Source organism: Fringilla coelebs (assembly GCF_963513975.1).
Source record: "Fringilla coelebs genome assembly, chromosome: 1".
Taxonomy (NCBI): Eukaryota; Metazoa; Chordata; class Aves; order Passeriformes; family Fringillidae; genus Fringilla; species Fringilla coelebs.
In genome coordinates, this window is record NC_140028.1 from 1,209,067 (window position 1) to 1,235,211 (window position 26,145).

Genomic DNA, 26,145 nt, shown 5'->3' on the forward strand with positions numbered 1-26,145 from the left:
ATCTTTATAAACCAGTATAGACCAGTATGGACCAGTATGGGCCAGTACGGATCTTTATAAACCAGTATAGACCAGTATGGACCAGTATGGGCCAGTACGGATCTTTATAAACCAGTATAGACCAGTATGGACCAGTATGGGCCAGTACGGATCTTTATAAACCAGTATAGACCAGTATGGACCAGTATGGGCCGGTATGGATCTTTATAAACCAGTATAGACCAGTACAGACCAGTATGGGTGGGTAGGGACCAGTATGGACCAGTATAAACCAGCATAACCCAGTATGGGCTGGTATGGACCAGTATGGAACCAGTATGGACCAGTCTGGGACCAGTATGGACCAGTGTGGACCAGTCTGGGACCAGTATGGACCAGTGTGGACCAGTATGGGTGGGTATGGACCAGTGTGGACCAGTATAAACCAGTATGGACCAGTATGGACCAGTATGGACCAGTATAAACCAGTATGGACCAGTATAAACCAGTGTAAACCAGTATGAACCAGTATGGGCTGGTATGGACCAGTATGGACCAGTATGGGTGGGTATGGACCAGTATGGACCAGTATGGGTGGGTATGGACCAGTACAGACCAGTATAGACCAGTATGGACCAGTACAGACCAGTACAGACCAGTACGGACCAGTACGGACCAGTACGGACCAGTACGGACCAGTACAGACCAGTATGAACCAGTCTGGACCAGTACAGACCAGTATGAACCAGTCTGGACCAGTACAGACCAGTATGGACCAGTACAGACCAGTACGGACCAGTACGGACCAGTACGGACCAGTACAGACCAGTATGAACCAGTCTGGACCAGTACAGACCAGTATGGACCAGTACAGACCAGTACGGACCAGTACGGACCAGTACGGACCAGTACAGACCAGTATGAACCAGTCTGGACCAGTACAGACCAGTACGGACCAGTATGGACCAGTCTGGACCAGTCTGGACCAGTACAAACCAGTACACACCAGCACAGACCAGTACACACCAGTACAGACCAGTCTGGGGCCTGTCCCCGCCCCCCCCCCCCCCCCCCACTGTCACCAGAGGGACCCCAAAGTGTCACCTCAGGGTGCCCAGAGCCACCAACGGTGCCACCCCAGTGCCACCAGCACACTGCCACCACCCCAGTGTCACCACCCCAGTGTCACCTGTGCCACCACAGTGCCACCACCCCAGTGCCACCTGCGCCACCCCAGTGTCCCCAGTGCCACCACAGTGTCCCCAGTGCCACCCCAGTGCCACCACGCCAGTGTCACCCCAGTGCCACCACCCCAGTGCCACCAGCACAGTGCCACCAGCACAGTGTCACCTGTGCCACCCCAGTGCCACCACCCCAGTGTCACCCCAGTGCCACCACCCCAGTGCCACCACACCAGTGTCACCTGTGCCACCGCAGTGCCACCACCCCAGTGTCACCCCAGTGCCACCCAAAGCCACCCCAGTGCCACCTGTGCCACCCCAGTGCCACCACCCCAGTGTCCCCTGTGCCACCCCAGTGCCACCACCCCAGTGCCACCAGCTGGGTGCCACCATGCCTTTAATGGTGTCCCCGCAGTGCCACCCCAGTGCCACCACCTCAGTGTCAGCCAAAGCCACCCCAGTGCCACCACCCCAGTGCCACCACCCCAGTGCTACCACCACTGCCACTGCAGTGTCACCCAAAGCCACCACAGTGTCACCAGCAGAGTGCCACCCTGCCTTTACTGGTGTCCCCACAGTGCCACCACCCCAGTGCCACCACCCCAGTGTCACCCAATGCCACCACCACCACCCCAGTGCCATCAACCCAGTGTCACCCAGTGCCACCACCACCATCCCAGTGCCACCACCCCAGTGTCACCCAAAGCCACCACAGTGCCACCATGCCAGTGCCACCCCGGTGCCACCCAAAGCCACCCCAGTGCCACCAGCTGTGTGCCACGCTGCCTTTAATGGTGTCCCCACAGTGCCACCACCCCAGTGCCACCACCCCAATGTCACCCAATGCCACCTCGATGTCATCCAAAGCCACCACAGTGCCACCCAAAGCCACCACAGTGTCACCAGCTGAGTGCCACCCTGCCTTTATTGGTGTCCCCACAGTGCCACCACCCCAGTGCCACCACCCTGGTGCCACCACCCCAGTGTCACCCAGTGTCACCCAGTGCCACCAACCCAGTGCCACCCCAGTGTCACCCAAAGCCACCCCAGTGCCACCACCTGGGTGCCACCCTGCCTTTATTGGTGTCCCCACAGTGCCACCACCACCCTAGTGTCACCACCCCAGTGTCACCCAATGCCACCAGCAGTGGTGCCACCCCAGTTCCACCCCAGTGCCACCACCTTGGTGCCACCCAAAGCCACCAAAGTGCCACCAGCTGGGTGCCACCCTGCCTTTAATGGTGTCCCCGCAGTGCCACCACCACCCCGGTGTCACCCCGGTGTCAGTCCAGTGCCACCACCCCAGTGCCACCCAAAGCCACCCCAGTGTCCCCAAAGCCACCACAGTGCCACCAGCTGTGTGCCACCCTGCCTTTATTGCTGTCCCCGCAGTGCCACCACCCCGGTGCCTCCCTCAGCGCTGTCCCCGCAGTGCCACCTCCTGCTCCCGCAGTGTCCCCAGCAGCGCCACGCTGGCCGCCACCCTGACCCAGGGGACAGCCCCCGGTGCCACCGCGTCCCCAAGTGCCACCAGCAGTGTCACAGCAGGGCCACCAGCAGCAGGGCCACCGTCAGTGTCACAGCAGGGCCACCAGCAGTGTCACAGCAGGGCCACCACTGCTGTCATCCCAGTGCCACCACCATCACCAGTGCCACTCCCCAGTGCCACCAGCAGTGACACCACCCCAGTGTCACCCCAGTGCCACCACTACAGTGTCACCCAAAGCCACCACAGTGCCACCACCTGGGTGCCACCCTGCCTTTAATGGTGTCCCCGCAGTGCCACCACCCCAGTGCCACCCAAAGCCAGCACAGTGCCACCACCTGGGTGCCACCCCAGTGTCACCCAAAGCCACCACAGTGCCACCAGCTGTGTGCCACCCTGCCTTTATTGCTGTCCCCGCAGTGCCACCACCCCGCTGTCCCTCAGCGCTGTCCCCGCAGTGCCACCTCCTGCTCCCGCAGTGTCCCCAGCAGCGCCACGCTGGCCGCCACCCTGACCCAGGGGACAGCCCCCGGTGCCACCATGTCCCCAAGTGCCACCAGCAGTGTCACAGCAGGGCCACCAGCAGTGTCACAGCAGGGCCACCACTGCTGTCATCCCAGTGCCACCACCATCACCAGTGCCACTCCCCAGTGCCACCAGCAGTGACACCACCCCAGTGTCACCCCAGTGCCACCACTACAGTGTCACCCAAAGCCACCACAGTGTCACCAGCTGGGTGCCACCCTGCCTTTACTGGTGTCCCCACAGTGCCACCACCCCAGTGTCACCCCAGTGTCACCCAATGCCACCAGCAGTGGTGCCACCCCAGTTCCACCCCAGTGCCACCACCCCAGTGCCACCCAAAGCCACCACAGTGCCACCAGCTGAGTGCCACCCTGCCTTTATTGCTGTCCCCGCAGTGCCACCACCCCAGTGCCACCCTCAGCGCTGTCCCCGCAGTGCCACCGCCCCAGTGCCACCCGGTGCCACCCCTCTGTCCCTCAGCGCTGTCCCCGCAGTGCCACCTCCTGCTCCCGCAGTGTCCCCAGCAGCGCCACGCTGGCCGCCACCCTGACCCAGGGGACAGCCCCCGGTGCCACCGCGTCCCCAAGTGCCACCAGCCCCGCCGCCACCGCGCCGGTGGCGCTGCCGGTGAGCGCGGCCAGCGCCAGCAGCGAGGCCGCCGTCAGCGCGGTGACAAAGTGACCCGCGGCGACAAAGTGACCCGCGGTGACAAAGCGCGGCCACCCCGCGGCCAGCGCCGCCACCGCCGTGCCCGCGGCCAGCAGGACACCGGCGGTGGCACTGTCCCCGCTCAGGCGGTGACACCCGAAGGCCACCAGGGGTTGGGACAGCACGGAGCAGATCCAGGAGCCCGGCGGGGGTGGTGGCACCGCGGGGACACGCTGGGGACACGGAGGGGACAGCTGGGGACACGGCGGGGGTGGTGGCACCGCGGGGACACCTTGGGGACACGGAGGGGACAGCGCGGTGCTGGCGGCCACCAGGGCCTGCAGGAGGAAACCGGCGGCGGGGCCGGGGGTGACCTGCGGGGACAGAGGGGACAGTGGGGACATTGCGGGGTGGCATGGGGACAGAGGGGACAGAGGGGACATTGGGGACAGCAGGGGACAGCAGGGACAGCAGGGACACGCAGGGGACAGAGGGGACAGCAGGGGATAGAGGGGACAGCAGGGGACAGAGGGGACAGCAGGGGACAGAGGGGACAGAGGGGACATTGGAGGGTGGCATGGGGACAGAGGGGACAGCAAGGGACATTGGGGACAGCAGGGGACAGAGGGGACAGAGGAGGAGGGCAGGGGACAGCAGGGGACAGAGGGGACAGAGGGGACATTGGAGGGTGGCATGGGGACAGAGGGGACAGCAAGGGACAGCAGGGGACATTGGGGACAGCAGGGGACAGAGGGGACATCGGGGGAGGGCAGGGGGACAGAGGGGACAGCAGGGGACAGAGGGGACAGAGGGGACAGAGGAGGATGGCGTGGGGACAGAGGGGACATTGGGGGAGGGCAGGGGACAGAGGGGACATTGGGGGAGGGCAGGGGACAGAGGGGACAGAGGGGGACAGAGGGGACAGAGGGGACATCGGGGGTGGCATGGGGAGAGAGGGGACAGAGGGGACATTGGGGGACAGCAGGGGACATTGGGGGAGGGCAGGGGACAGCAGGGGACAGAGGGGACAGAGGGGACAGCAAGGGACAGCAAGGGACAGCAGGGGACAGAGGGGACATTGGGGGTGGCATGGGGATGGCGTGGGGACAGAGGGGACAGCAGGGGACATTGGGGGTGGCATGGGGACAGAGGGGACAGAGGGGACATTGGGGGGTCACATGGGGACAGCAGAGGACAGAGGGGACAGAGGGGGGTGGCATGGGGACAGAGGGGACAGAAGGGACAGAGGAGGATGGCATGGGGACAGAGGGGACATTGGGGGACAGCAAGGGACAGCAGGGGACAGAGGGGACAGAGGGGACAGGGGGACGGCAGGGGACATTGGGGGATGGCAGGGGGACATGGTGGGGACATGGGGACATGGTGGGGACATGGGGACATGGTGGGGACATGGTGGGGATGGGGTGGTGGCCGGGCCACCTGTCACCTGTGGGGACATCAGGGGGACATGGTGGGGACAGGGCATGGTGACAGGTGACACGGCACAGGTGACACAGGTGACGCCCCTGTCCCCACGGTGTCCTCAAGGTGTCCCCAATGTCCCCAGGGTGGCCCCAATGTCCCCATGGTGTCCCCAAGGTGTCCCCAGGGTGTCCCCAATGTCCCCAGGGTGTCTCAAGGGTGTCCCAAGGGTGTCCCCAATGTCCCCAAGGTGTTCCCACTGTCCCCAAGGTGTCCCCAAGGTGTCCCCAGGACGCCCCCAGGGTGTCCCAGGCTGTCCCCAGGCTGTCCCCGAGGTGTCCCCAAGCTGTCCCCAATGTCCCCAGGCTGTCCCCACTGTCCCCAGGCTGTCCCCAATGTCCCCAAGCTGTCCCCAAGCTGTCCCCAAGCTGTCCCCAGGCTGTCCCCAGGCTGTCCCCAGGCTGTCCCCAAGGTGTCCCCAGGCTGTCCCCAGGCTGTCCCCACTGTCCCCAGGGTGTCCCCAAGCTGTCCCCAAGCTGTCCCCCACCTGTCTGGCTCGCAGGGCGCAGCCCAGGCTGGTGACACAGAGCAGGGCGTGTGACAAGGCCACCCCGGTGTCCCCCATGGCTCCAGGGACACCCCCGGACACCTGCGGGGACAAGGCCACGTCAGTGTCCCCTCCCCCCCCCCGTGTCCCCTCCCCTGGCCCGGTGTCCCCAGGGTGTCCCCAAGGTGTCCCCAATGTCCCCAAGCCCCCCCAATGTCCCCAAGGTGTCCCCAAGGTGTCCCCAATGTGTCCCCAAAGTGTCCCCAAGGTGTCCCCAATGTCCCCAAGGTGTCCCCAAGGTCCCCAAGGTGTCCCCTGGTGTCCCCAAGGTGTCCCCAATGTCCCCAAGGTGTCCCCAAGGTGTCCCCAATGTCCCCAAGGTGTCCCCCAGTGTCCCCAATGTCCCCAAGGTGTCCCCAAGGTGTCCCCAAGGCCCCTCTGGTGTCCCCCAATGTCCTCAAAGTGTCCCCAAGGTGTCCCCAATGTCCCCAAGGTGTCCCCAAGGTGTCCCCAAGGCCCCTCTGGTGTCCCCCAATGTCCTCAAAGTGTCCCCAAGGTGTCCCCAATGTCCCCAAGCCCCCCTCCCCGGTGTCCCCCTGTCCCCTCCCCTGTCCTGGTGTCCCCCAATGTCCCCAAACCCCCCCTGGTGTCCCCAATCCCCCCAAGTGTCCCAAACCCCCCCAGGTGTCCCCAAGGTGTCCCCAGGTGTCCCCCAACCCCCCCAGGTGTCCCCAAGGTGTCCCCAGGTGTCCCCCAACCCCCCCAGGGTGTCCCCAAACCCCCCCAGGTGTCCCCAAGGTGTCCCCAGGTGTCCCCAAGGTGTCCCCAGGTGTCCCCCAACCCCCCCAGGGTGTCCCCCAACCCCCCCAGGGTGTCCCCAAACCCCCCCAGGTGTCCCCAAGGTGTCCCCAGGTGTCCCCAAGGTGTCCCCAGGTGTCCCCCAACCCCCCCAGGGTGTCCCCAAACCCCCCCAGGGTGTCCCCAAACCCCCCTGGTGTCCCCAAAGCCCCCAAGGTGTCCCCAAGGTGTCCCCTGTGTCCCCCATCCCACCCTGTCCCCAAGGTGTCCCCAATGTCCCCCCCATCCCTGGTGTCCCCAAGGTGTCCCCAGTGTCCCTCCTGTCCCAGGTGTCCCCAATGTCCCCCCAGGGTGTCCCCAGGGCATCCCAATGTCCCGAAGGTGTCCCCAAGGTGTCCCCAATGTCCCCAACCTGTCCCTGGTGTCCTCACGTTCCCCACATGTCCCCAACCCCCCCCCGGTGTCCCCAATGTCCCCCAAGTGTCCCCAAGCCCCCCCCTCAGTGTCCCCAACCCCCCCCCAGTGTCCCCAAAGTCCCCCTGCTGTCCCCAAGCCCCCCCCGTGTCCCTACCCCCCCCCGGTGTCCCCAAAGTCCCCCCAGTGTCCCCAAGCCCCCCCCTCAGTGTCCCCAACCCCCCCCCAGTGTCCCCAAAGTCCCCCTGCTGTCCCCAAGCCCCCCCGTGTCCCTACCCCCCCCCAGTGTCCCCAATGTCCCCCCAGTGTCCCCAAGCCCCCCCCTCAGTGTCCCCAAAGTCCCCTCAGTATCCCCAATGTCCCGGTGTCCCCAACCCCCGCCACGTGTCCCCAATGTCCCCCCCATGTCCCTCAGGTGTCCCCTCCCCCCTCCCGGTGTCCCCAATGTCCCCAAGATGTCGCCGTGTCCCTCACTGCCCCCTGATGTCCCCAAGCCCCCCCAGTGTCCCCAAACCCCCCTGGTGTCCCCAACCCCCCCGGTGTCCCCAAGGTGTCCCCAGGTGTCCCCAAGCCCCCCCAGGTGTCCCCAACCCCCCCAGTGTCCCCAAACCGCCCCTGTCCTTCTGTCCCCCCCCCCCGTCCCTCTGTCCTCCTGTCCCGGTGTCACCGCTGTCCCCACCCCCGCCCCCCCAGGTGTCCCCAAGCCCCCCCCAGTGTCCCTCTGTCCCCCTGTCCCTCTGTCCCTCTGTCCCTCTGTCCCTCTGTCCCCCTGTCCCTCTGTCCCTCTGTCCCCCTGTCCCTCTGTCCCTCTGTCCCTCTGTCCCCCTCTGTCCCTCTGTCCCTCTGTCCCTCCTGTCCCTCTGTCCCTCTGTCCCTCTGTCCCCCCTGTCCCTCTGTCCCCCCTGTCCCTCTGTCCCTCTGTCCCCCTGTCCCTCTGTCCCTCTGTCCCCCCTGTCCCTCTGTCCCCCTCTGTCCCTCTGTCCCTCTGTCCCTCCTGTCCCTCTGTCCCTCTGTCCCTCTGTCCCCCTGTCCCTCTGTCCCTCTGTCCCCCCTGTCCCTCTGTCCCTCTGTCCCCCCCCTGTCCCTCTGTCCCCCCTGTCCCTCTGTCCCCCTGTCCCTCTGTCCCTCTGTCCCTCTGTCCCCCCTGTCCCTCTGTCCCTCTGTCCCTCTGTCCCCCCCCTGTCCCTCTGTCCCTCTGTCCCCCCTGTCCCTCTGTCCCTCTGTCCCCTCTGTCCCTCTGTCCCTCTGTCCCCCTGTCCCTCTGTCCCTCTGTCCCTCTGTCCCTCTGTCCCTCTGTCCCCCTGTCCCTCTGTCCCCTCTGTCCCTCTGTCCCTCTGTCCCTCTGTCCCTCTGTCCCCCCCGTCCCTCTGTCCCTCTGTCCCCTCTGTCCCTCCTGTCCCTCTGTCCCTCTGTCCCCCCCGTCCCTCTGTCCCTCTGTCCCTCCTGTCCCTCTGTCCCTCTGTCCCCCCCTGTCCCTCTGTCCCCCCCCGCCCCTCCCCCCCCCGGTACCGCCACTTCCGGGAGCGGCCGCGATCCCGCAGCGCGCGCGGGGCCGGGGGCGTGGCCGAGCGCGCTGATTGGCTGAGGGCCCGGCGGGGCGGGGCTAAGGGCGGTGAGACGGCGATGTGGGCGTGGCTTAGCATGGGCGGGGCTAATCAGGGCAGGGAGGGCCGGGGATTGGCTGGGTTATGGAGTGGGCGGGGCTAATCGGGGTAATTATGGAATTCTGGGTGTGGATTGATGTGGGCGGGGCTAATTAGGGTAATTAGGGATGGGGATGGGATAGCAGGTGTGGTTTTATGTGGGCGGGGCTAATTAGGGTAATTAGGGATGTGTTATGGGTGGGTGGGGCTAATTAGGGTAATTAAGGCTGGTATAATGGGCGTGGCTGGGGTGGGTGGGGCTAATTAGAGTAATTAGAGCTGAAGATGCCATATTGGGTGTGGTTATGGGTGGGCGGGGCTAATTAGGGTAATTAGGGATGTGTTATGGGGTGGGTGGGGCTAATTAGGGTAATTAGGGGTGGCATAATGGGTGTGGCTGGGGTGGGTGGGGCTAATTAGGGCAATTAAAGCTGGGGATTGGCTGCTGGGTGTGATTGTGAGGTGGGTGGGGTTAATTAGGGTAATTAGGCTGGAGAGAGGGTGGTGGGTGTGGCTATGGGGTGGGTGGGGCTAATTAATTAGGGCTGGAGATCGGGTATTGGGTGTTGTTGTGGGGCGGGGGGGTTAATTAGGGTAATTGGGCTGGAGATCTAATGGGTGTGGTTATGGGGTGGGTGGGGCTAATTATGGTAATTGGGGTGGGTGGGGCTAATTATGATGTCTGGGTGGGTGGTTATGAGTGGGTGGGGCTAATTAGGGTAATTGGGCTGGAGATCATATAATGGGTGTGGTTATGGGGTGGGTGGGGCTAATTATGGTAATTAGGGATGGGGATGGGGTATTGGGTGTGGTTATGGGTGGGCAGGGCTAATTTGGGGCGTGTCCAGGTGTGCCCAGGTGTGGATCCCCAATCCCAAAACCCCGAATCCCAAATCCCAAATCCCCCAATCCCCAATCTCCAAATCCCCAAATCCCCCAAATCCCCAAATCCCCAATCCCCAAATTCTCCAAATCCCAAACCCCAAATCCTAATCCCCAAATCCCAAATCCCCAATCCCGAATTCCCAAAATCCCAATCCCCCAATCCCCAAACCCCTCCCCATCCCCTCCCCTGCCCAGCTCCTTCCCCTCCCCCGAGATAAATCCTAAATCCCCAAACCCCAAATCCCCAAATCCCCAAATCCCCAAACCCCAAATCCCCAAACCCCAAATCCCCAATCCCCAAATCCCAAACCCCTCCCCATCCCCGCCCCACCCCGCCTGGTCCCTCCCCCTCCCCCGGGATAAATCCCCAATCCCAAATCCCCAAATCCCCACTCCCCAGTCTCCAAATCCCAAATCCCGAATCCCCAAATCCCCAACTCCCAAATTCCCAAAATCCCAAATCCCAAACCCCTCCCCATCCCCACCCCGCCTGGTCCCTCCCCCTCCCCTGGGATAAATCCCAAACCCCAATCCCCAATCCCCAATCCCAAACCCCGAATCCAAATCCCAAATCTCCAATCCCAAACCCCCAAATCCCAAATCCCCAAAGCCCAATCCCACATCCCACTCCCGAATCCCCAAATCCCAAATTCCCAAACTCCCAAATCTTCAAAATCCCAAATCCCCAAATCCTAAACTCCAAATCCCAAATCCCAAATTCCCAAAATCCCAAATCCCCAATCCCAAATTCCCAAAATCCCAAATCCCCAAATCCCCAACCCCAAATCCCAAATCCCCCAATCCCCAAATCCCAAATTCCCCAAATCTCAAATCCCCAACCCCCAAATCCCAAATCCTCAAATCCCAAATTCCCCAAATCCAAATCCCAAATCCCCAATCCCCAAACTCCAAACCCCATTTCCCAAATCTCCAAATCCCAAATTCCCCAAATCCCCAATCTCGAAATCCCAAATTCCCCAAACCCCAAACTCCAAATCCCCAAACCTCAAACCCTCAATCCCCAAAATCCCAAACCCCAAATCCCCAAATCCCGAAATCCCCAAATCCCAAACCCCAAATCCTGAATTTCCCAATCCCCAATCCCCAAATACCAAATTCCCAAACCCCAAACTCCAAATCCCCAAATCCCAAACCCCAAACCCCGAATTCCCCAATCCCCAAATACCAAATTCCCAAATACCAAATACCAAATTCCCAAATCCCAAACTCCAAATCCCCAAAATCCTGAATCCCCCAATCCTCAAACTCCAAATCCCAAATTCCCCAAATCCTAAATTCCCCAAATCCCTAAATCCCCAAATCCCCAAATTCCCAAACTCCAAACCCCAAAATCCCAAATCCCAAACCCCCCAATCCCAATCCCAAATCCCCAATCCCCCAAATCCCAAATCCCCAAACCCCAAACTCCAAATCCCCAAATCCCCAAATCCCCAAACTCCAAACCCCCAAATCCCCAATCCCCAAATCCCCAATCCCCAAATCCCAAATCCCCAATCCCCAAATCCTCACTCCCAAACCCCAAAACCCCAAATCCCCAATCCCAAATCCACAATCTCGAAATCCCAAATTCCCCAAACCCCAAATCCCAGTCCCCAAATCCCAAATCCCCAAACCCCAAATCCCCAAACTCTAAATCCCCAACCCCCAAATGCCCAAATTCCCAAATCCCCAAACCCCAAATCCCCAAACCCCAAATCCCCAAATTCCCAAATCCCCAAACCCCAAATCCCCAAATCCCAAACCCCAAATCCCCAAAATCCCCAAATCCCCAATCCCAAAATCCCAAACCCCAAAATCCCAAATCCCCAACTCCCCAAATCCTAAAATCCCAAATCCCCCAAATCCCAAATCCCCAAACACCAAACTCCAAACCCCAAATCCCCAATCCCCAAAATCCCAAATCCTCAAACTCCAAACCCCAAATCCCCAAACCTCAAATCCCAAATCCCAAACCCCCAAATCCCCAAAATCCCCAAACCCCAAATTCCCAAAATCCCAAATCCCAAACCCCAAATCCCAAACCCCAAAATCTCAAAGTCCCAAATCCCAAATCCCGAATTCCCAAACCCCAAATCCCCAAATCCCAAATCCCAAACCCCCCAATCCCAATCCCCAAATCCCAAATCCCCAAACCCCAAACCCCAAATCCCCAAACCCCAAATTCCCAAAATCCCCAAATCCCAAATCCCAAATCCCAATCCCAAAATCCCAAATCCCAAATCCCGAACTCCCCAAATCCCCAAATCCCCTCCCCATCCCCGCCCCTCCCCGGTCCCTCCCCCTCCCGGGATAAATCCCGACCCTTCCCCTCCCGCGCCGCCCCCGCGATGCCGCCGCCGCCGCCGCCGCCGCTCCCCGCCGCGCCCGCCCCGGCCCGGGAGGGGTCCCGGGAGCCGCTCCGGAGCTCCGGCCGCTCCCGGGGGGGATCCGGGGGGGGATCCCGGGGGGGATCCCGGGGGTCCCCGGGGCGCCCCCAGCGCTACCGGCGCCACCCCAAGCCCCCGTACTCGTACCTGGCGCTGATCGCCCTCGTCATCCGCGCCGCCCCCGGCCGCCGCCTCAAGCTCGCCCAGGTACCGGACCGGGAGCACCGGGAGCGCCCCGGGACCCTCTCGGGGTTAGGGTTAGGGGATCCCCATCCATACCCGGGACCCTCTCAAGATTCCCGATCCATCCCCGGGAGCACCGGGAGAGCTCCGGGACCTCTTGGGGTTCACGATTCATCCCCGGGAGCACCGGGAGAGCCCCGGGACCCTCTCGGGGATCCCGATCCATCCCCGGGAGCCCCGAACTGGGATCCTCATCCATCCCCGGGACTTTCTCGGGGTTCCCGATCCATCCCCGGGAGCACCGGGACCCTCTCGGGGCTCCTCATCCACCCCGGGAGCACCGGGAGAGCCCCGGGACCCTCTCGGGGCTCCTCATCCACCCCGGGAGCACCGGGAGAGCCCCGGGACCCTCTCGGGATTTGCCATTCCTTCCCGGGACCCCCGAATTTGGATTCCCGATCCATCCCTGGGACCTTCTCGGGGTTCCCGATCCAGCCCCGGGAGCACCGGGAGAGCCCCGGGACCCCCTCGGGATTCCTGATCCATCCCCGGGAACACCGGGAGAGCCCCGGGACCCCCTCGGGATTCCCGATCCATCCCCGGGAGCACCGGGAGAGCCCCGGGACCCTCTCGGGATTCCCGATCCATCCCCGGGAGCACCGGGAGAGCCCCGGGACCCTCTCGGGATTCCCGATCCATCCTCGGGAACCCCTTGGGATTCCCGATCCATCTCCGGGAGCACCGGGACCCTCTCGGGGCTCCTCATCCACCCCGGGAGCACCGGGAGAGCCCCGGGACCTCTTGGGGATCCCCGATCCATCCCCGGGAGCCCCGAATTGGGATCCTCATCCACCCCCGGGACCCTCTCGGGATTCCCGATCCATCCCCGGGAGCACCGGGAGAGCCCCGGGACCCTCTCGGGATTCCCGATCCATCCCCGGGACCCTCTCGGGATTCCCGATCCATCCCCGGGAGCACCGGGAGAGCCCCGGGACCCTCTTGGGATTCCCGATCCATTCCCGGGAGCACCGGGAGAGCCCCGGGACCCTCTCGGGATTCCCGATTCATCCCCGGGAGCACCGGGAGAGCCCCGGGACCCTCTCGGGGTTCCCAATCCCTCCCCGGGAGCCCCGAATTGGGATCCTCATCCATTCCCGGGACCCTCTCGGGGCTCCTCATCCGCCCCGGGAGCACCGGGAGAGCCCCGGGACCCCCTCGGGATTCCCGATCCAGCCCCGGGACCTTCTCGGGATTCCCGATCCAGCCCCGGGACCCTCTCGGGATTCTCGATCCATCCCCGGGACCCTCCGGGATCCCCGAAATTCTCCCCGGGATTCCGTTCCAGGATTTCAATTCCCAAATTCCCGAGACCCCAAAATCCCCCCCCAAAAAAACCCCAAATCCCTCCTGAAAATCCCCCAAAAAACTCCCTAAAAATCCCAAAAAATCCCTTTTAAAAGACCCAAAAAATGCCAATAAAACTCCTAAAAAATCCCCAAAAATCCATAAAAAAATCTTCCCCCTAAAACTCCAAAATCCACCTCAAAAGCCCTGAAAACCCCCCCAAATCCCCCCCAAATCTCCCCAAAAATCCCAAAAAATAATTAAAAAAATCCCCCCCAAACCCCCCCAAAAATCCTCAAACCCACAAAAAAAATCCCCAAAAATTCCCCCCCAAAAATCCCAAAAAATCCCCAAAAAATCCCCAAAAAATCCCCCCAAAATCCCAATAAACCCCAAAAAAGTCCCCAAAAAATCCTCAACCCCCCCAAAAATCCCAAAAAAATCCTAAAAAATCCCCCCCAAATCCCCAAAAAGTCCCCCGAAAAATTCCCCAAAAATTTCCCCAAAAATCTCTAAAACCCCCCAAAAAATCCCAAAAAAATCCCCCCAAAATTTTCCCCAAATCCCCAAAAAACCCCAAAATATCCCCACAAAATCCTCCCAAAATCCCAAAAACATCCCCCCAAAATCCCCCCTAAAAATCTCCCAAAATCCCCTCAAAAATCTCCAAAAAATCCCTTTAAAAATCAAAAAAAATCCCCCCAAAAATCCCAATAAACTCCCAAAAAATCCCCAAAAAATCCCCCAAAATTGCCTAAAAACTCCCCCAAAAAATCCCAATAAATCCCAAAAAAATCCCTAAAAAAATCTCCAAAACAAATCCCAATAAACTCCCAAAAATTCCCCCCAAAATCCCCCCAAAATCCCTAAAAACTCCCCCAAAAATCCCCCAAAATCCCCCCCAAAATCCCAAAAAATCCCCAAAAATCCCCTCAAAAAATCCCAATAAACCCCCAAAAATTCCCCCCAAATTTCCCCCAAATCCCCAAAAAATCCCCCAAACAATCCCCAAAAATCCCTAAAAAATCCCCCAAAAAATTCCAATAAAGCCCCAAAAATCCCTAAAAAGTCCCCAAAAAATCCCAAAAATTCCCAAAAAATTCCCCAAAAAACCCCCCAAAACCCCCCAAAAAATCCCCCAAAAATCCCCCAAAAATCCCAATAAATCCCAAAAAATCCCTAAAAAATCCCTTTTAAAAAGCCAAAAAAATCCCCCCAAAATCCCAATAAATCCCCCAAAATTCCCCCCGAAATTCCCCCCAAAATTCCCCCTAATCCCCAAAAAATTCCCCAAAAAAACCCCCAAAAAATCCCCAAAAATCCCCCAAAAAACCCCAAAATACCCAAAAAAACCCTCCCAAAAATCCCTACAAAATCCCAAAATATTCCCAAAAAAATCCTCCAAAAAATCCCCAAGAAATCCCCCTAAAAACCCCCAAAAATCCATTTTAAAAATAAAAAAAAAATCCCTAAAAAAATCCCAATAAATCCTCAAAAATCCCCCAAAAATCCCAAATAAATCCCAAAAAATTCCCAAAAAAATCCCCAAAAAATCCCCCAAAAATTCCCCAAAATCCCCCCCAAAAATCCCCCAAAAATCCCAAAAAATCCCAATGAATCCCCAAAAATCCCTAAAAAAATCCCAAAAAATTCCTATAAAAATCCCCAAAAATCCCCCAAAAAATCCCAATGAATCCCCAAAAATCCCCCAAAAAATCCCAATAAAGCCCCAAAAAATCCCAATAAAGCCCCAAAAATTCCCCCCAAATTTCTCCCAAATCCCCAAAAAATCCCCCCAAAATCCCAAAAAACTCCCCCAAAACATCCCCCCAAAATCCCCTAAAAAATCCCAAAAAATTCCCCAAAAATCCCCCCCCCAAATCCCAATAAATCCCCAAAAACCCCTAAAAAATCCCCCAAAAATCCCCCAAAAATTCCCCCCGAAATCCCTAAAAACTCCCCCAAAAAATCCCCCCCAAAATCCCAATAAATCCCCAAAAATCTCAAAAAAATCCCAAAAAAATCCCCAAAAATCCCCAAAAAATCCTCCCAAAAATCCCTAAAAAATCCAAAATATTCCCAAAAAATTCCCCAAAAAATCCCCCCAAAATCCCAAAAAAAACCCCAAAAATCTCCCCCAAATTCCCCCCAAATTTCTCCCAAAAATCCCCCAAAATCCCTTTAAAACTCCCGAACCTCCCCCATTCCCCTCCCCCACTCCCGTCCCCTCATTCCCCGGCGCTGTCGCGGCTGTCGCGGCTGTCGCGGCGGGGGCTCTGTCGCGACAGGGGGGCACAAAGGCGGCGCCGGGGGGTCTGGCGGGGCCTTTGTCTGCGGCTGTCGCCTCCTCTATCGCCTCTATCGCCGCTGTCGCCGCTGTCGCCGCCTCTGTCGCCGCTGTCGCGATGGCGCCGCCCCTCCCCCAGCTGAGCCCGGGGGGGTGGGGATGGGGGAGGGGATGGGGGGAATTTTTGGGATTTTTTGAGGGGAAATTTTGGGGTTTTTTGGGGGTTTTTTGGGGAGAATGTTTTGGATTTTATTGGGATTTTTTTGGGGATGTTTATTGGGATTTTTTCGGGATTTTTTGGGGATTTTTTGGGGATTTCTGGGGGGTTTATTAGGATTTTTGGGGGGATTTTTTAGGGATTAATTGGGATTTTTTTGGGATTCTTTAAGGGGTTTTATTAGGATTTTGGGGGATTTTTTTGATTTTTTGGGATTTTTTGGGGGATTTTTTGGGGGTTTTATTGGGATTTTTGGGGGGCTTTTTTAGGGATTTATTGGGATTTTTGGGGGGATTTTTTAGGGGTTTTTTAGGGATTTATTGGGATTTTTGGGGGGATTTTTTAGGGGTTTTTTAGGGGTTTATTGGGATTTTTGGGGGGATTTTTTTGGATTTTATTGGGATTTTGGGGGATTTTTTGGTTTTTTAGGTTTTTTGGGGGATTTTTTTGGGATTTCTGGGGGTTTATTGGGATTTTTTTTGGATTTTATTGGGATTTTTTTGGGGATTTTTGGGGGGATTGTTTTGGGATTTTTGGGGGGTTTATTGGGGATTTTTTTGGGGATTTTGGGGTGATTTTGGGGATTTTTTGGGGGATTTTTTTGGGGATTTTTTTGGGATTTTGGGGGGGATTTTTAGGGGATTTTTTGGGGATTTTTTAGGAATTTTGGGGGGATTTTTTTTTGATTTTTCGGGGATTTGGGGAGGTTTTTAGGGGATTTTTGGGGGGTTTTATTGGGATTTTTTTTGGATTTTATTGGGATTTTTTGAGGATTTTTTTGGGAATTTTTTTGTATTTTTGGGGAATTTTTTTGATTTTTAAAGGGATTTTGGGGGGGATTTTTTGGTTTTTTTTTTATTTTGGGGGATTTTGGGGGGATTTTGGGGGGGGATTTTTTGGGGATTTTTTGGGATTTTGGGTTTTGGGGGACCCCAAAATTTTCTGGGCTCACCCCAAATGTTTTTGGGGTCCCCCCAGATCCTGCAGCAGCTGCGGACGCTGTTCCCCTTTTTCGGGGGGGATCCCAGGGCTGGAATTTGGGATTTTATTGGGATTTTATTGGGGTTTTATTGGGATTTTTTTTTGATGTTTTGGGGATTTTTTGGGGGATTTTGGGGGAATTTTTGGGGATTTTTTGGGGATTTTTGGGGGGATTTTTTTGGGGATTTTTTGGGGGATTTTTTGGGGATTTTTTGGGGGATTTTATTGGGATTTTTTGGGGGATTTTATTGGGATTTTTTGGGGATTTTTTGGGGATTTTTTGGGGATTTTTTTGGGATTTTGGGGGGATTTTTTTGGGATTTTATTGGGATTTTTGGGGCATTTTATTGGGATTTTTTGGAGATGTTTTGAGGATTTTATTGGGATTTTTTGGGGATTTTATTGGGATTTTTTTGGGATTTTTTTGGATTTTTTGGGGGGGATTTTTTGGGATTTTTTGGGGGGATTTATTGGGATTTTATTGGGATTTTATTGGGATTTTTTGGGATTTTGGGATTTGGGGGACCCCAAAATTTTCTGGGCTCACCCCAAATATTTTTGGGGTCCCCCCAGATCCTGCAGCAGCTGCGGAGCCTCTGCCCCTTTTTGGGGGGGGGGTCCCAGGGCTGGAATTTGGGATTTTAGTGGGATTTTATTGGGGTTTTATTGGGGTTTGATTGGGATTTTTTTGGGGATTTTATTGGGATTTTTTGGGGATTTTATTGGGATTTTTTGGGCATTTTTAAGGCATTTTTTGGGCATTTTTTGGGCATTTTTAAAGGGAGTTTTTGGGGATTTTTTGGGGGTTTTTGGGTTTTTGGGATTTGGGGGACCCCAAAATTTTTTGGGCTCACCCCAAATGTTTTTGGGGTCCCCCCAGATCCTGCAGCAGCTGCGGAGCCTCTGCCCCTTTTTTGTGGGGGGGATCCCAGGGCTGGAATTTGGGGAAAATTCGGATTTTATTGGAATTTTTTGGGGATTTTAATGGGGTTTATTGGGATTTTATTGGGATTTTATTGGGATATTTTTTTAATTTTTGGGGGATTTTTTTTGGGATTTTGGGGGATTTTTTGGGGATTTTTTGGGATTTTATTGGGATTTTTTGGGGGATTTTTGGGGGATTTTTGGGGGGGTTTTTTGGGGTTTTTTTTGGGATTTTTGGGGGATTTTTTTTAAATTTTCTTGGGATTTTTTGCCATTTTTATTGGGATTTTTGGGGGGATTTTATTGGGATTTTTTGGGATTTTTTGGGGATTTTTAAAGGGATTTTTTGGGGTTTTTTGGTGGATTTTTTGGGGATTTTTTTGGGATTTTTTAGGGTTTTTTGGGGATTTTTTTTTGATTTTGGGGGATTTTTGGGGGGTTTTTTTTGGGATTTTTTTGGGGATTTTTTTTTTGGGGGGGGATTTTATTGGGGTTTTTTTGGGATTTTTAAAGGAATTTTTGGGTTTTTATTGGGATTTTTTTGGATTTTTTGGGGATTTTTCAGGGATTTTATTGGGATTTTTGGGGAGTTTATGGGGATTTTTTGGGAGTTTTGGGGGCAGTTTTGGGGGATTTTTTTGGGATTTTTTTTGGATTTTTCAGGGATTATTGGGGGGGATTTTTAAAGGGATTTTTTTGGGATTTTTTTGGGGATTTTTTGGGATTTTGGGTTTTGGGGGACCCCAAAATCTTGTGGGCTCACCCCAAATGTTTTTGGGGTCCCCCCAGATCCTGCAGCAGCTGCGGACGCTGTTCCCCTTTTTCGGGCGGGGTCCCAGGGCTGGAATTTGGGATTTTAGTGGGATTTTATTGGGATTTTAATGGGATTTTATTGGGATTTTATTGGGGATTTTTAAAGGGATTTTTTGGGGATTTTTTTGGGAGTTTTTGGGACATTTTGGGGGATTTTATTGGGATTTTATTGGGATTTTTTGGGGGATTTTTTTTGGATTTTATTGGGATTTTTGGGGGGATTTTATTGGGATTTTATTGGGATTTTAATGGGATTTTATTGGGATTTTTTTTTTATTTTTGGGGGATTTTTTGGGATTTTTTGGGGGATTTTGGGGGAATTTTTGGGATTTTTTGGGGATTTTTTTGGGGATTTTATTGGGATTTTATTGGGATTTTTTTGGATTTTTTTGGGGATTTTTTGGGGATTTTTTGGGGATTTTTTTGGGATTTTGGGGGGATTTTTTTGGGATTTTTTTGGATTTTTGGGGGATTTTTCAGGGATTTTATTGGGATTTTTCGGGAGTTTATGGGGATTTTTTGGGATTTTTTGGGATTTTTTGGGGGTTTATTGGGAGTTTTGGGGGCAGTTTTGGGGGATTTTTTTGGGATTTTTTTTTGATTTTTTGGGATTTTGGGTTTTGGGGGACCCCAAATTTTCTGGGCTCACCCCAAATGTTTTTGGGGTCCCCCCAGATCCTGCAGCAGCTGCGGAGCCTCTGCCCCTTTTGGGGGGGGGGCGTCCCAGGGCTGGAATTTGGGGTCAGAATTTGGGATTTTTTGGGGGATTTTTTGGGGGATTTTTGGGATTATTTAAATTTTAGGATTTTAGGGGACCCCAAAATTTTTTGGGCTCACCCCAAATGTTTTTGGGGTCCCCCCAGATCCTGCAGCAGCTGCGGACGCTGTTCCCCTTTTTCGGGGGGGGTCCCAGGGCTGGAATTTGGGGTCAGAATTTGGGATTTTTTTGGGATTTTTTTTGAGATTTTTTGGGATTTTTTGGGATTTTGGGTTTTGGGGGACCCCAAATCTTTCTGGGCTCACCCCAAATGTTTTTGGGGTCCCCCCAGATCCTGCAGCAGCTGCGGACGCTGTTCCCCTTTTTCGGGGGGGGGTACCAGGGCTGGAAGGATTCCGTGCGCCACAACCTCTCCTCCAACCCCTGCTTCGCCAAGGTGCCAAATTTGGGGTTTTTTGGGGTTTTTTGGGGGGGATTTGGGGTTTTGGGGTTTTTGGGGTTTTTGGGGTCTGGGTTTGGGGTCACAGGGGATTTTTGGGGTCTGAATTTGGGGATTTTGGGGTCTGGTTTTGGTGTTTTGGGGTCCAAATTTGGGGATTTTGGGGTCTGAATTTGGGGATTTTGGGGTTAAAATTTGGGGGTTTTGGGGTTTTGGGGGATTTGGGGTTTTGGGGTTTTGGGGTTTTGGGGTTTTGAGGGTCTGAATTTGGGGATTTTGAAAGTCCAAATTTGGGGGTTTTGGGGTTTTGGGGTTTTTGGGGTTTTGGGGTGTTTTGGGGTTTTGGGGGTTTTGGGGTCTGAGTTTGGGGTCACAGGGGATTTTTGGGGGGTTGGGCGTTTTGGGGTTTTGGGGGTTTGGGTTTTTGGGGGGTTTGGGGTGTTTTGGGGTTTTGGGGGGTTTTGGGGTTTTTGAAGGGTTTGGGAGTCTGGGTTTGGGGTCACAGGGGATTTTTGGGGACTGAATTTGGGGTTTTTGAGGGGTTTTGGGGTTTTTAGGGGTTTTTGGGGGTTTTGGGGGGTTTTTGGGGGGTTTTGGGGTTTATCGGGTTTGTGGGGTTTTGGGGTTTTTGGGGGGTTTGGGGGGGTTTTGGGGTTTTTGGGATATTGGGGGGGTTTGGGGTTTTTGGGGTTTTTGGGGTTTTGGGGGGTTTGGGGGTCTGGGTTTGGGGTCACAGTGGATTTTTGGGGTCTGAATTTGGGGGTTTTGGGGTCCCAATCTGGGGGGGTTTGGGGTTTTGGGGGGTTTTTGGGGGTTTTGGGGTTTTGGGGGATTTGAGGGGTCCAAATTTGGGGGTTTTGGGATTCTGGTTTGGGGTTTTTGGGCGTTTTGGGGGGTTTTGGGGTTTTTGGGCGTTTTGGGGTTTTGGGGGTTTTGGGGATTTGGGGTGATTTTGGGGTGATTTGGAGGTTTTGGGGTTTTTGGGGTTTGGGGGTTTTGGGGGTTTTGGGGTTTTTAGGGGGTTTTGGGGGTTTTGGGGGTTTTGGGTTTTTTTTTGGTTTTTGGGGTTTTGGGGCTCTGAATTTGGGGATTTAGGGGGTCCAAATTTGGGGGTTTTGGGTTTTTTTTGGGTTTTGGAGTTTTTTGGGGGGTTTTGGGATTTTGGGGTTTTGGGGGGGTTTGGGGGTTTGGGGTTTTGGGGACTTTTGGGGGCTTGGTGTTTTGGGGTTTCGGGGGGGTTTTGGGGGTTTTGGGGGGATTTGGGGGTTTGGGCGTTTTGGGGTTTTTGGGGGAGTTTGGGGTTTTGGGGGTTTGGGGTTTTTTAGGGTTTTGGGGTTTTTAGGGTCTGGTTTGGGGTCACAGTGGATTTTTGGGGTCTCAATTTGGGGGTTTTGGGGTCTGGTTTTGGTGTTTTGGGGTCAAAATTTGGGGATTTTGGGGTCTGAATTTGGGGATTTTGGGGTCAAAATTTGGGGGTTTTGAGGTTTTGGGGTTTTGGGGGTTTGGGGTTTTGGGGTTTTTGGGGGATTTGGGGGGTCCAAATTTGGGGGTTTTGGGATTCTGGTTTGGGGTTTTGGGGTTTTGGTGGGTTTGGGGTTTTTGGGGGGTTTATGGGGCTTTGGGGTTTTGGGGGTTTTGGGGGGTTTGGGGGATCTGGGTTTGGGGTCACAGTGGATTTTTGGGGTCTGAATTTGGGGATTTTGGGGTCTGAATGTGGCGATTTTTGGGTTCTGATTTGGAAGATTTGGGGGGTTTGGGGTTTTTGGGGTTTTGGGGGTTTTGGGGGTTTGGGTTTGGGGTCACAGTGGATTTTTGGGGTCTAAATTTGGGGTTTTTGGGGTTTTGGGGTTTTTGGGGGTTTGGGATTTTTGGGGGCTTTTGGGGTTTTGGGGGGTTTTGGGGGTTTTGGGGGTTTTGGGGGGGTTGGGGTTTTTGAGGTGATTTGGGGGTTTTGGGGGGTTTGGGGTTTTGGGGGGTTTTGGGCAGTTTGGGGTCACAGTGGATTTTTGGGGTCTGAATTTGGGGGTTTTTGGGGTTAAAATTTGGGGGTTTTGGGGTTTGAATGTGGCGATTTTGTGTCCCTTTGTGTTTTTAGGGTTTCTCTTGGGTTTTTATGGTTTCTAATGGGATTTTTTGGTGTTTTTATCATTTCTAATGGGATTTTTTAGGTGTTTTTATCATTTCTAATGGGATTTTTTGGGGTTTTTATCATTTCTAATGGGATTTTTTGGGGGTTTTATCATTTCTAATGGGATTTTTTTGGGTTTTTATGGTTTCTAATGGGATTTTTTGGTGTTTTTATCATTTCTAATGGGATTTTTTCGGGTTTTTATCATTTCTAATGGGATTTTTGGGGTTTTTATCATTTCTAATGGGATTTTTGGGGTTTTTATCATTTCTAATGGGATTTCCTTGGGGTTTTTTTGTTTCTAATTGGATTTTTTTTTGTTTTTATGGTTCCTAATGGGATTTTTTTGGGGTTTTATCATTTCTAATGGGATTTTTGGGGTTTTTATGATTTCTAATGGGATTTTTGGGGTTTTTATGATTTCTAATGGGATTTTTTGGGGTTTTTATCATTTCTCATGTGATTTTTTGGGTTTTTTTGTTTCTAATGGGATTTTTTTGGGTTTTTATCATTTCTAATGGGATTTTTTGGTGTTTTTATCATTTCTAATGGGATTTTTTGGGGTTTTTATGGTTTCTAATGGGATTTCCTTGGGGTTTTTTTGTTTCTAATTGGATTTTTTGTTGTTTTTATGGTTTCTAATGGGATTTTTGGGGTTTTTATGGTTTCTAATGGGATTTCCTTGGGGTTTTTTTGTTTCTAATTGGATTTTTTTTTTGTTTTTATGGTTTCTAATGGGATTTTTAGTGTTTTTATCATTTCTAATGGGATTTCTCTTGGGTTTTTATGGTTTCTAATGGGATTTTTTGGGGTTTTTATCATTTCTAATGGGATTTCTTTGGGGTTTTTTTGTTTCTAATGGGATTTTTTCGTTTCTAATGGGATCTTTTTGGGGTTTTTTTTACCTTTTTTCATTTCCCACCCCAATTTGGTGTCCCCAGGTGCTGAAGGACCCCTCCCAGCCCCACTCCAGAGTCCCTTTTTTGGTCCCTTTGGGGTTTTTTGGGGATTTTTAGGGTTTTTATCATTTCTCATGGGATTTTTTGGGGTTTTTATGGTTTCTAATGGGATTTTTTTGGGTTTTTATCATTTCTAATGGGATTTTTTGGTGTTTTTATGGTTCCTAATGGGATTTTTTAGGGTTTTTTTTGTTTCTAATGGGATTTTTTTGGGGGTTTTTTGTTTCTAATGGGATTTTTTGGGGTTTTTATCATTTCCAATGGGATTTCTTTGGGGTTTTTTTTTGTTTCTAATGGGATTTTTTCGTTTCTAATGGGATTTTTTTGGTTTTTTTTGTTTCTAATGGGATTTTTTGAGGTTTTTTCGTCCCTCACGTTGATTTTTGGTGTCCCCAGGTGCTGAAGGACCCCTCCAAGCCCCACTCCAGGGTCCCTTTTTAGGCTCCCTTTGGGTTTTTATGGTTTCTAATGGGATTTTTTGGTTTTTTTTTTTGTTTCTCACGGGATTTTCTTGGGGATTTTTTCTTTCTCACGTTGATTTTTTGCCTTTTTTCATCCCTCACGTTGATTTCCTGTTCCCAGGTGCTGAAGGACCCCTCCAAACCCCAATCCAGGGTCCTTTCTTAGAGTCCCTTTGGGGTTTTTAGGATTTCTCTTGGGTTTTTATGGTTTCTAATGGGATTTTTTCATTTCTAATGGGGTTTTTTTGGTTTTTTTTTACCTTTTTTCATCCCTCACGTTGCTCTTGGTGTCCCCAGGTGCTGAAGGACCCCTCCAAACCTCACTCCAGGGTCCATTTTTGGGTTTATTTGGATTTTTAGGGTTTCTCTTGGGTTTTTATCATTTCTAATGGGATTTTTTGGGGTTTTTTTTGTTTCTAATGGGATTTTTTCGTTTCTAATGGGATTTTTTTGGGGTTTTTTTACCTTTTTTCATTCCTCACGTTGCATTTCCTGTCCCCAGGTGCTGAAGGACCCCTCCAAACCCCACTCCAGGGTCCCTTTGGGTTTTTTTTAGGGTTTTTATCATTTCTAATGGGATTTTTTTGGTGTTTTTCGTCCCTCACGTTGCATTTTGTGTCCCCAGGTGCTGAAGGACCCCTCCAAGCCCCACTCCAGGGTCCCTTTGGGTTTTTTTTAGGGTTTTTATCATTTCTAATGGGATTTTTTTGGTGTTTTTCGTCCCTCACATTGATTTTGGTGTCCCCAGGTGCTGAAGGACCCCTCCAAGCCCCACTCCAAGGGCAATTTCTGGACGGTGGACGTGTCCCGCATCCCCCCCGCGGCGCTGAAGCTGCAGAACACGGCCGTGTCCCGGGCGGGGGGTGGCCCTGTCCCCCCCTCTGTCCCCTCCCCTGTCACCTCTGCCACCCCCCCCCCCGCTGTCCCCGTTCGTCCCCGACCTGGCCCCCTTCGTGCTCTCGGGGTGCCCCTTCCCCCCCTCCCCTCCCCCCCCCAATTCCAGCTTCTCCATCGAGGCTCTGCTGCGCCACCGCTCCCCCAAATCCCCGGATCCTCCCCAATTTTGGGGTCCCCCCCGCTTTTGGGGGGAGCTGCCCTCGGCTCACAGCTCCCCCCCCGCCCCCAACGCGCTGGCGCCCGGGGGGGGAGCCCCAAGAATTTGGGGGGGTTCTGGGGGGGATCCCCAGGGGGAGTTTGGGGGGGCGGCCCCTCCCCCACCCCCTCCACCACCCCCACCCCCACCCCCCCCCAATAAAAGCGTTTTTGATGTTTGGCTGAGCCACCCCGGGGACATCGCCATCCGGGGGTGATGACGTCATCAGGGGAGCCCCAAATTTTGGGGGGGGTCACCCCCAAATCGGGGAGAAAAAATTTTGGGGATTCGAGGCCCAAAATTGAGAAATTTGGGGGTGAAATGCCCCAAAATTGAGTCCAAATCCCTTAAAATCGCCTCAAACCCCCCCAAAATTTGAGGTGATGACGTCATAGGCACCCCCAAATTTTGGGGGGTCACCCCCAAATCGGGGAGAAAAAATTTTGGGGATTCGGGGCCCAAAATTGAGAAATTCGGGGGTGAAATGCCCCAAAATTGAGTCCAAATCCTTTAAAATTGCCTCAAACCCCCCCAAAATTTGAGGTGATGACGTCATAGGGATACCCCAAATTTTGGGGGTCACCCCCGGATCGCTGACAAAAATTTTGGGGTGTCACCGTCCCAAAATGGCGAAATTTGGGGGTGAAATGCCCCAAAATTGAGTCTAAACACCCTAAAATTGCCTCAAAACCCCCCAAAATTTGAGGTGATGACGTCATAGGGGCACCCCAAAATTTGGGGGGGTCACCCCCAAATCGGGGAGAAAAAATTTTGGGGATTCGGGGCCCAAAATTGAGAAATTTGGAGGTGAAATGCCCCAAAATTGAGTCCAAATCCTTTAAAATTGCCTCAAACCCCCCCAAAATTTGAGGTGATGACGTCATAGGGACACCCCAAATTTTGGGGGGTCACCCCCGGATCGGTGACAAAAATTTTGGGGTGTCACCGTCCCAAAATGGAGAAATTTGGGGGTGAAATGCCCCAAAATTGAGTCCAAACCCCCCAAATTTAGGTGTGATGACGTCATAGGGGCGCCCCCAAATTAGTGGTGACGTCATCGCCTCCGATGACGTCATACGCCCCCATATTTTGGGGGGGGTTGAAGAAATTTTGGGGTGTTCAGACTCGATTTTGACATTTTTGGGGCGACCCCCCCCCCCAAAAAAATGTTGGGGTGCCACTATGACGTCATCACCCTCAGAATTTGGGGTGGTTCCAACACGATTTTGGGGGGGAGAGGGTGACACCCCCAAATTTTGGGGGGTTTGGACTCAATTTTGGGGCTCTGCACCCCCAAATTTTGTCAACCCCCCCCAAATTGGGGGTGCATGACGTCATCAGGGCCATGACGTCATAGGGGCACCCCCAAATTTTGGGGTGTCACCATCCCAAAATGGCGAAATTTGGGGGTGAAATGCCCCAAAATTGAATCTGAGCGCCCCAAAATTTGGGGGTGTCACCCCCCCAAAATCGCTTCAAATCCCCCCAAATGTGGGAGTGATGACGTCATAGGGGCACCCCAAAATTTTTTGGGGGATCCCCCCCTAAAATCGAATCCGAATCCCCCCAAATTTTGAGGTCACCCCCCCCAAAATCGAATGGAATAGCCCCAAAATTTGTGGGGGTGGGGCCGTGGGGGATGACGTCATCGGGGTTGCCCGGCTCCAAATATGGAAGTGGTGA

The 26,145-nt window shown here is 53.8% G+C and overlaps 2 protein-coding genes across 2 annotated transcripts; one reads left to right on the top strand and one right to left on the bottom strand.

Annotated features, from left to right (window-relative positions):
* Nucleotides 1-3,475: 3,475 nt before the first annotated feature.
* TMEM276 (transmembrane protein 276) lies at nucleotides 3,476-8,568 on the bottom strand. Its single transcript, XM_084222048.1, has 3 exons — nucleotides 8,510-8,568; nucleotides 5,789-5,890; nucleotides 3,476-4,193 (listed from the first exon to the last, which is right to left on the bottom strand). Exons 2-3 carry the CDS (start codon nucleotides 5,864-5,866, stop codon nucleotides 3,648-3,650), a joined length of 624 nt encoding a protein of 207 aa, XP_084078174.1. The 5' UTR covers nucleotides 5,867-5,890; nucleotides 8,510-8,568; the 3' UTR covers nucleotides 3,476-3,647.
* Nucleotides 8,569-8,878: 310 nt separating this feature from the next.
* On the top strand, nucleotides 8,879-26,145 carry FOXH1 (forkhead box H1; the record flags this gene model as incomplete). Its single annotated transcript, XM_084216395.1, has 5 exons — nucleotides 8,879-8,893; nucleotides 12,027-12,122; nucleotides 19,714-19,818; nucleotides 24,118-24,297; nucleotides 26,041-26,145. The coding sequence occupies 5 exons, from the start codon at nucleotides 8,879-8,881 to the stop codon at nucleotides 26,143-26,145; spliced, it is 501 nt and encodes a 166-aa protein (XP_084072521.1).

What these genes read in the sequence shown, in the direction of transcription:
- TMEM276 (XM_084222048.1), bottom strand. Translation starts at nt 5,866, where the DNA reads ATGGGGGACACCGGGGTGGCCTTGTCACACGCCCTGCTCTGTGTCACC. An exon ending in GCGCCCTGCGAGCCAGACAG is followed by an intron (nt 4,194 to 5,788) that starts GTGGGGGACAGC and finishes CTGTCCCCGCAG; the next exon opens with GTCACCCCCGGCCCCGCCGC.